This window comes from Apaloderma vittatum, unplaced genomic scaffold, assembly GCF_000703405.1.
Source record: "Apaloderma vittatum isolate BGI_N311 unplaced genomic scaffold, ASM70340v1 scaffold44572, whole genome shotgun sequence".
NCBI classification, from domain to species: domain Eukaryota; kingdom Metazoa; phylum Chordata; class Aves; order Trogoniformes; family Trogonidae; genus Apaloderma; species Apaloderma vittatum.
The window spans coordinates 25,578-35,170 of record NW_009706141.1 but is presented as its reverse complement, the minus strand read 5'-3'; the positions used below and the strand labels follow the sequence as shown (position 1 = coordinate 35,170).

The 9,593-nt window shown below is 40.0% G+C and overlaps 1 protein-coding gene across 1 annotated transcript in view; it reads left to right on the top strand.

Moving 5' to 3' along the window:
• Nucleotides 1-16: 16 nt before the first annotated feature.
• Nucleotides 17-9,593, top strand: part of LOC104268081 (coiled-coil domain-containing protein 148-like) — a gene marked incomplete at its 3' end in the record, with an annotated part of 33,160 nt that continues 23,583 nt past the window's right edge. The window contains exons 1-3 of the mRNA XM_009865654.1: nt 17-71; nt 4,435-4,556; nt 9,214-9,317. Coding sequence (XP_009863956.1) covers nt 17-71; nt 4,435-4,556; nt 9,214-9,317 — 281 coding nt within the window. The remainder of the gene's footprint in view (nt 72-4,434; nt 4,557-9,213; nt 9,318-9,593) is intronic.

Sequence of the window (9,593 nt, the reverse complement as noted above, 5' to 3'; positions counted from 1 at the left end):
AAAAAATACATAAAAAATGAGTGCATCGGATCACAGAACATTCTTTAGAAATCCTAGGATTAGTGATGTAGGTATGTATGCTGTCATGTTCAAATTTAATTGTTTTATCGCCATCTAGACTAAAGCTATTTGTGAAATACTCTGGGCAATTAATAGCTGCATATGGAAGCTGCTGTAGCATTCTCATCATAAAGTTATAAATTGCTCTGTGCTGGAAGGGACCTTACAGACCATCTGGTTCTAAGCCCATGATCCAGGACATAACTTTGCAGGATTTACCCTAACATTTTGTATGAAACCCATTGGCATTGTGCTTTTAATAGTGAATGGAAAAAAAATCTTTCTACTGATACCTGATGGTAAGTTTCATTACTAAAGGAACCTGAAAAAGAGGTTGGAAAGAAAAGCCCCTTTCCTTATCCCGATAAGCTTCCTCGCTTATGTGAAGCTGCTGAGGGTCCGTGTAGTAAAGCTTTGGAGTACTAGAGCAAAAGTTCAAGTATTTTCATTCAATTAGCAAATATTTCTTATAGAAAATTGTGAAAAGACATTTTAAAATCTATAAGTTTAATATTTTATATTTTTATTCGTGTGTATATACATATGTATATTTGGGTGTCTACATATGTATAAAAATATTTTTTTCTTTGTAAAATATAAGACACATCCAGGATATTAACTATTAAATATGAAGTTTGAATCCTACATGCCAAGGCCCTGATTTTGGAGTTATCTTACATGGATAGACCCTATTGACTTCAGAAAATTCCTCTGGGTAAAGTCCTCAGTAGAAGAAGAAACAGATAAAGACTAGTAGAAGAGATTCATAAGGTTCAGATATGCAGATTAAAGGAAAAAGCATATTTAAATAAAAGATAAATGTAAATTATTGGGGTTGGAGGTCTGGAAATGGAACCTGTCTTGCATTCCTCCTCGTTCTTGTCTTAAAAGAGTGACATTATTAAGGTGGTGAAGATGAGTTACCTGAGGAAGTACCTCAGGTACTTACTTTCGCTTACATTTAGTTCTATAGGTAGCTCTGTATATGTTTTCTATAAGTCGTTTCTAAGAGTGTAGAAAATATCAGATTATGTTGCTAAATTAAACTTTGGACTTTGAAAGACAGTTCTAAGGCTATCAAACATTGCTGCAAGCTTCTTTGTTTAGAAACTCAACATAGTCACAACTTTTTTTTTACCTAGGTGCTACCAAGTTTACTGTTTAAGTAAACTTGCTTATTCACTGTTCTCTGCTACATTTTTCTTTTGTTAGAACAGATTAGGACAATGCAACCAAAGAAAAACAATGCTTCTCCCTGTTATTTTATAGCATTCCTTGTTCTTTCCATCTATTCATTCGGTGGCAGAGTTCATTCACCCTTTCTAGTTGTTTCTTCACTGCATTTCTTATTGCTTCCTGTACATCAGTATACACTTTTACATTTTTCATCCTGTTTTTGATGCTTTTTTGTGGCCAGCCCTCTTCTCTCATTTTATATTATAAGAAAGAAGGGGTGCAAAAAAGATTATGTGTATTTGTTTTTTGATCGAGTCTCTTATCCTTAGTACACTATATTGAGGAATAAAGCTGGCAGAGAGAAAGCAGGGTTTCAAAACCCAGCAGTGAGTGAGAGCTGTCAAGCAGGGACAGCACACCGTAATCCTCTTGAGTGGTTTGAGATGACAGTGCTGCCGTAGACCAAAGAAAACGGGCTGGGATATTGCAATTTGGAGTGCCATACCCAGACAGAGTTCCTACCCCTGGATATCTGTAGCACGATTCAGAACAAGTGATGTCAGAGATCCGTGCTGGTGAAATGATTTAGGAACTCCCTCAAGTCAGGAATCAGCAGTCAGTGTGGCACGGCTAAAAGCTGGCTGCAGCACGAGGGATTTGTCCGTGTGTGCGCTGCCGTGTGTGGGGGGTGCGCACAGAACGCTTCCAAACCTGGTGACACGAGGTCCTTACAGAGGCCTCTGCGGCAGCAGGCGCTGCAGGGAGGGATTCAGATCTTTAACCTCTGCTGGAAGATAGCAGTGTCCTGCCTTTGCTCTGCATCATCGGGTGCTGTCCTGGCATCAGCTGAGGATCTCGGGTGCTGGAACATCACACCGTCGTGCTTTTCAAAGGTCGTGAGATTCACAAGCACCATAGCAAGGAGTTATGCTTCATGATCTCTAGCCATAGTTGATGTTCTTAGCAGTGCCATTTACTGGTTCTTTTCCAATGAATAGGACAGAAGGCACCTGCTAACTTCTCCCAGGTGCTCTCAGGGGTTTGCTTGCAGGGAGCCTCCATGAGAAATGTTACAGGATTGCTCTGAAGCTCCTGCCATGCCCTGCTGCTCCTGTGTGCAGACGCTGACCTTCCTGCCCAAAATGACTCCTAGAAGCCTAGAAGTGATTGTAAGCCCTTGGGAGCAGTAATAAAGGAGTAATGAGCTTAGGAGAGAGAACCAAGTGAGTGGCTTTTCAGAGAGTCTGCTGACAGACCTTTTACTTCTTTGAACATGGAATCATGTTCCATGTCCTATCCACAGATAGGAAGAGGGGAAGTGGATTTTAGTTAAACGAAAACAGATTTAAACTGAATCTTAGGGAAAAATTCTTCAGTCGAGAGTGGCAAGACTCTGGACTAGAATGCCCAGAGAGGCCGTGGCTGCCCCCTCTCTAGAGATGTTCAAGGCCAGGTTGGGTGAGGCCTTGAGCAACCTGGGCTGGTTAAGGGCGTCCCTGCCCATGGCAGGGGGTTGGATCAGATGATTTTTGAGGTCCCTTTCAACCTGGGTCATTCTAGGATTCTGTGATGATGTCTGCTGGACGATGTTGTAAGCAATCTCAGAAAGAAGGGGGAAAAAGTCTCCACACAAAATCTTGCTAATTTAGGGATGAGAACTTTAAATTTGGATTGGTGGAAATAAAAGCCCACAAAGCTACCTAAAGGCCTAAAAAATGGGAAAAAGGAGATTTTTCTTACTAATCTCATAGGAGGGACAAAATGGAAGAAATTAGTGGATCAAACTACTGAATGTTTTTTGCGTAAGCTACACAGAATAAAAAGTCGTAATACAAGATCAAAGCTATAATCTGGTTAGCATAACACTGATTTGGTGGAATAATTCGCATGTTGAGAAGATTAGTGGCAAAGAAAGCAGGACTGACAACAAGGAGGGAAGGAAGACGCCTTCCTCTGCGTAGGTGGTGTATCCTCTCAAGTTCAGTGAGTGGGAACTGCAAAAGCATTGCCTGTGGAAACCGCAGGTGATGATTAGAGGGGAGGAAAGACACAGTTCTGGTTTAGTGGGAGCCTGGCGCAGGCCAGTAAGCCAGGGAGATCTGTTGGTTAATATTAGGCAGATACATATCTGAGGTTACCTTGAGCGCACTTCTCTCTTCTGTTAGCAAATCTTGTTCAGACAGGATTGACAGCCTAGGTTTTCTGGATTTGTTCTGATATGGCTGCTGGTCTTCTCAGTCCTTGGCTCTCTCAATGTTGAGTGTGTAGATAATACGCTTCGGATTAAAGTGACCACGAAATGGAAGTTATCATTCTTAGGAAGCTGGCAAAAGGGAAGAGAAATAAAGGTAGTGAATTCTAGGAATGTGAAGGTAAGCTCACAGTAAACTTGGGGCAACTGTTGTTCAGGGAATATGGCGATCCCTGAGTGAAACTTCTCAAAAGGGATCCTTGTGAATTATCTTCACCACATGGTGGAAGACCAGCTTGGCTAAATCTCTATTGACTTCAAATGCTTTTTCAGCAGAACTGCTTCCTCTGGGATTTTTTGGACAACAGTCTTTTAATAGTGTCATGGCCTTTCAAATACTAAAGATAGGGCTGCAGAAAGTGGATGTTATAATCCATACTGCATGCAGCTGAAACCAAGGATGATGTTTTCCTTGCAATTTAGTGCCTTTCTCTTTTTAAAGGAAGTACATTATCTTTCCAGAGGCCCACGGAAGTTTAACAGAGGAATTACGCTGTTCTCATGGCTGGACATTCAATGGGAAATGTAACTGCAACTCATTCTGATTGCATATAGTTAGTAGCTTATATAACTTTTAGGAAAAAAAAAATTACTCTTATTGTTTAGTCCATAGGTCACAATAAATTTTGAGGTAGTTTTCCAATTTGTGAAAGAAGAATTCATGCATTAAAACTTATGTATTTCTATATTAGAACATACTGAAATTCCAGTAAGCCCAGTTTGAAATGAATTGTCCTTCAAGTTCACATATAAAAAAAACTTCTAAACTCTTTGTAAACAGACAAATAGTTAATGTCTCTTGTATAATTTCTACTGTTTGTTTCAAATGCTCAGTCACCAACTAACAATCTCTTTGTTATGGAAACTTTTAATGTTTAAAATATGTTGTTTCTAATTTCTATCTATAATTTTTTAGTTTATGTGTGTGGTTTTTTTGTGGTAACTAGAAAATTTGGCGATTTCTATGAGAAATGGTCCTTGCAGACAGAAGTATAAACCTGTTGACTACAAACATCTATATGAACTTGCTGCGGCTGAAAAAATGACATCTGCAAAAATTCAGTTAAAGGTATTATTCTTATATTATTTGTCATGTGAATGAACTTAAAATTCAGTCATCATACTTCTTTTCACTGCCCCAAGGAATCTGAGAACGAATAGGGATAACAAATTGCTGTAACAGTATTCAGCAAAAGGAGGGAAAAGATGAGTTTAGCACAGTGAGCATTATTGTGATTTGGACACATTGGTGTCAGTGTTGAATTTCTTTGAATTGTAGATGCTTCCCAAAATGACGGAGTAAGAGTTTGTCTTCTGGGACTTTGAGGAAATTCATCCAGACTGGTTACATAAACTACTCAAAATACTGAGGGAAATGAAGAATTTGTGGGAATAAATGGGAAGGGGGGGTTGATTCAGAAAGAAAGCAAACACCCTCTCCCAAACCAAACTGAAACAAACAAAAACCAAAACAGGAAAGAAGTGGAATGAGGTCTTCCAAAAGTCAAGCTGAGATACATCTTGAAAAGAAAATTAATTAAACGGGGTTTATAGCCATAAAATATAAATGTAGAGCTAGACAGTTAGAAAGGAATAAATAACTGCAGTACAGCCCAAATGGTAAATAAGAAATTACTGTATTTAATATTAGTAAAGTTTAAGGAGAACTTTACCTCTGCTTTTATGAGGAATGGTGATTTATAACGTGTGAACAAAGCAGGGCCATGAGCAGAACTCAAGAGGCGGTGAAAGTCAGGGTTGTCAAACTGGAAAGAAGACTTAAGTACCAGATTTTGCTTTGTTATGTCAGCTCTTGTGTGCCTCCCTTATCTGGAACGCGGCTTGCTTTTGCCCTTGCTGTAGCTGACGGGTTTGGGTTTAGCCCGGCTTGGTAGCTGAGGTTCAGCAACACCCAGACACAGCTCTTCAGCCTCCGGAGGCACTTCTGCTCGAGCAGCAGAGCTGCTTCCATGTTTAGCTCCCATGTGTCAGACCTCGGCGCGGGGCTGCCCCGGTGACTTTCAGCACTCTTCTGGAGCTGGGACCATCTCGGCACCTGTGGAACTGAGCTGGCATTGCAGGTTCCAGTATGGCTGATGAGCTGCTGTGTGACACCGTGCAATTAGTGACACCTTGCAATTAGTGACGCCATGCAATGAGCCATGAGCCCCGGGAGTGAGGGGTTGGAGACCTGGAGAAGCCATAGGTGGCTTTGGGAGCAGCCAGACCTCGCTAGGTAGAATCAGTCTGCCTGGATGGAGGTGGCTTTTCTGTCTTGCTTCCCAGCCTGTCCTCCCTGAATATGTGTCACCTGGCTTATCAGTCTTGCTTACATACAACGTGGGAGAGCTTGTTTAAATTTTGTGCCTTTCTGAGGGAGGGGGTTTAATTGCTTCCAACGTTATCTACAATTCAGCAGGGAAATCATGGAATATTTTTGTGAATAAGCTCCTTTAAACAGCAAACCCAAATGTATGAGAAAGCTGCAGCTCATCTTAGCTCTCATCCAGCTGTACACTAAATAGTTTGTTCACGATTTTGCAGTGGGCAGAAAATAACATTTTAATCTTAACATGTTTGTCTTTAGAAAAGAAATTCTTTGAAACCTACTTACGCGTTTAGGTCTTCTCCATCCAGTTTATCATTCTGTTGTGTTTGTTAAGCCAGGACAGAATCTGAAGTGTTGTGCTTGTTTTCACTGGGACGGCCGAGGCGTGGCTGTGGGTGCTCTTTCAAACGGGATGGGGCATGAGTGCTCACACAGCACAGCTCCTTGGGCAGGGCTGGAGCCTGAAGGCTGTTAGGAGTAAACAAGGTTTGGGTTTAGCTGTGGGTGTCTGGAAACACTTGCCAGATCTGTATTTTTAAGAACATCACTTTAAAAAATCATGCTTTCTTTGAAGGAGAATATATGTCGAACTGCCAGAAGTGCAGATGTCCAAGAAGTCTCCAGCCTCGCTGGAGCACGTGGCTCCGTGTGTTTTCTGTTCAGTCGTGTGAGGACAATGTAAAACGTTGATCCCGAAACACTGTGGAGTGATAGCTCCTTGTGAGGGTGGAACTGCTTTTAGTGTGTAACTGGTTCACTCATGAGTGTTATATGTTTAAAAAATAATAAAAGTGAAATTCACAGAAAGAAATGATTTCTGAAGGAATTGACACGGATACACGTTCAGCTGAAATAGTTCCTTTAGGATGAGAAACAAAACAGAAGAGGGAAAAGATACCATTTTGAAAGAGGTCTCTCAAGCAGTAATGTTATTTGAATGCTTTTTCAGAAAACTGCAGATCCAGTGTAAGAATTATGAAGTTTTGTGTGTTTAACTGTGCTAACACAGCGATTTGTCCCTCCAGCCCTTGGCCATTCCTCTCAACAGTTGCAATTTTGTGGATGGCCTTTGGAATGAAAGATGCTGAAGAGTATAGAAACTATGTATAATGTCATGACTAAAGTTTTCTTGTGTATATGACTAAGGGGCTTGATCAAATGATGTCTTTGGCCTGTATAAAATATAATTCAGAGTCTTCATTCAGATGGGCTGGTAGAGTTCAAAGGAAAATTTGCTACAGAAATACGGGATTAGGATAAAGTTCTAAAAGAGAACAAATCCTGTGAATGAATATCTAAAGCCTATTCAGAAGTTCTTTGAATGGATGTTACTACATGAAGTTTATTGGTTAGCAATATAACCGTATACTTTTTGTTCTGATACTGTTTCTTAAATCTTAGTAGATAGAATAGATACAGTTCTAAAAAGCATAATTGACTAGTTCTCACTACAAGCCTGAAGGCCTTGCAACAAAAAATGGGGTTACTCGTGCAGCTCCTCTCTTTGTATTTAAAATAGAAAAGGGTGACAGTGAATAAGAGAAAACATACATACTTTCTTTATAGTATTGTTTTAATTCATTCAAGTATAATATGTCAGAAGCTCTGGCAGATATTTCCTCATGGAGTGGCAGTATAAAATTCTACTGAATTCATTCAAGGTCTAAACTAATTTTTTATTGTCTGTTTTCTGGTATTTCGCCTTTTAGAGTGTTTTCCAACTGAACAGGGAGTAAAATATATACGCTGAAAGCTCCACAGAGAATAGAATGTGTTCCCACCTACTACTTTTTTGTGGCTGATTCAGGCTATCTAGATTTTTGAAGTGCTGGGTTACTCCTTGACTGAAGTAGAACCAAAGGTGAAAATGGTAAATCAGTTATTGACCATTTAAGAAAAATGCTAACACTGCAGCAGTTATACTTAAATGTCATTGGTGTTGCTATAAAATAATTTCAAGAGCATATTAAACACATCTACTTCAACTTTTATTTCACTTGAGTTTTAGCATTGATTTGAAGATATATGTATTTTGAAATCGCTTTAAATACAGTAAACTGTTTGCTAAAGTCTAGTTTTAAGCAGCTAATGCTAATCAAGAGGAAGCTATTAGTAATGTTTCAAACATGAAAATATGTAAGCAATAAAAATAAGAAGCCATTATGTTTGATTCAAAAAGCATTGTGCCATACTGACTGAAAGCCTAAAACAGGTGTTTTCAAGCTTCCTATAAACACCTCGTTTCTCACTCAGAGTCATGTAATCCCTCTGTAGCACTGATTTCCCCAGTAACACCACTAAAGCGGGTTTGCCACAACAGCACAGTGGATTAACCACTTTCTAGTTGTGGTTCTTCCTTATTTAACTGCCTAGAAACCATGTGTATTCAACCAGATACATTAAACTTGGATGCATTTGAGAGGTGTAAATGTTTCTTGTTTCAAAATTTTAATTTTTGGGGCTTTGTTTTTTTAAAGTAAGATTTTGGTGTGGTGGCAAGTGAATGAGAGGCCTATCTACAGGAAGGAAGGTCTGGGAAGGTGAAAAAATAAAAGGTGGGAGGGTGTGAATTGTGGAAACCTCTGGAATGTGAGGGGGGTTTGCAACTCGAAGGACTTGGCTGGGGCAGGGAAGAGGTCAGGTGTTATGTGGCAAAGTGACAGAAAGAGAAGGATCAGGAAAGGAGCCAGTTGCAAACTGAAATGCTGCTTTGTCCTGAGCATCCACAGGGAGGCCGGAAGGTGGTCGGGATGACAGGAGGGAGAGAGAAAACTGACTTGTCTCAGGGGCTTCTGGCAGCCCCCAACTTTTTCTGATCCTTTTTCCTTCCCTGTTGGTTGGCCAGAGTCATCTGGCTCCCACCGCATCAGCCTTTTCCTGACAGCTTCTCCTCTAGTTTCAGCAGTAACTCCATCTGTCTCGGAGCACGGATTGCTATTATATCTGAAGTTGGAAGCAATGTTTTTGTGAAGCCCTCAGATAGTTTCAGAGCCTCTTTAATTGGATAGATTTTGAAAAAGCACTGCTCAGTAATGATTTTTCTCTTGAAAGACACACTTTCACTCTTTCATCTTCCCACCTGTAAGAAAGCGTATTTTTCTTTCTCTGGCTCGTCTTCCCCCCTTTACCTCCTGGGAAAATCGGGATGGGAAAGGAAAGGAGAAGAAAATGGACTGCATTTTTTTTTCACTTTTCCCTCTCATTTAATTGTGATTTGAAATGGAACAATTTTTTTTTCATGAAAATTAGTTATATTTGAACCTCTTGTTCCTAAAAAAACAGTTTTGAGAAAAGCTTTTAGCTTCACTATTCTGTAATTAAAAGTTTCCATATGAAGGCCTTTGATAAAGCTATTGAACAGGTTTAAAATACTTACAAACTTTATTTTTTCCTGCAGATTAAAAAAACAGAGCAAGTTTCAAAAATTAGAAAGGAGCAAATGCTACTGAAACAGCATCGGCAAGTGTGGTGGCAAGAGCATAAAAGACTGAGTGAGAACAGGTAAGAGCTGAGGAATATCAATTAGCCGTTATTAAAGAACCGCTTCAGTAGGCAGAGATTCTGGTGTAGCATACTTGATTCAAGGGACATTCAGTGGAGAAGATTAAAATACCTGAACTGAAGAAAATTTTTTGTGCAGAGTGGGAGAGTTTGTGATCTACGCTGAAAGTGGTCTGTAGACACGAAGAGAACATGTGCAAGCAGGGGAGAACAAAGTGGATGCACCTCTCTGTGAAGATTTCGTAGTTGACCTCTCAGCATTTGAAGAGCCTGTGT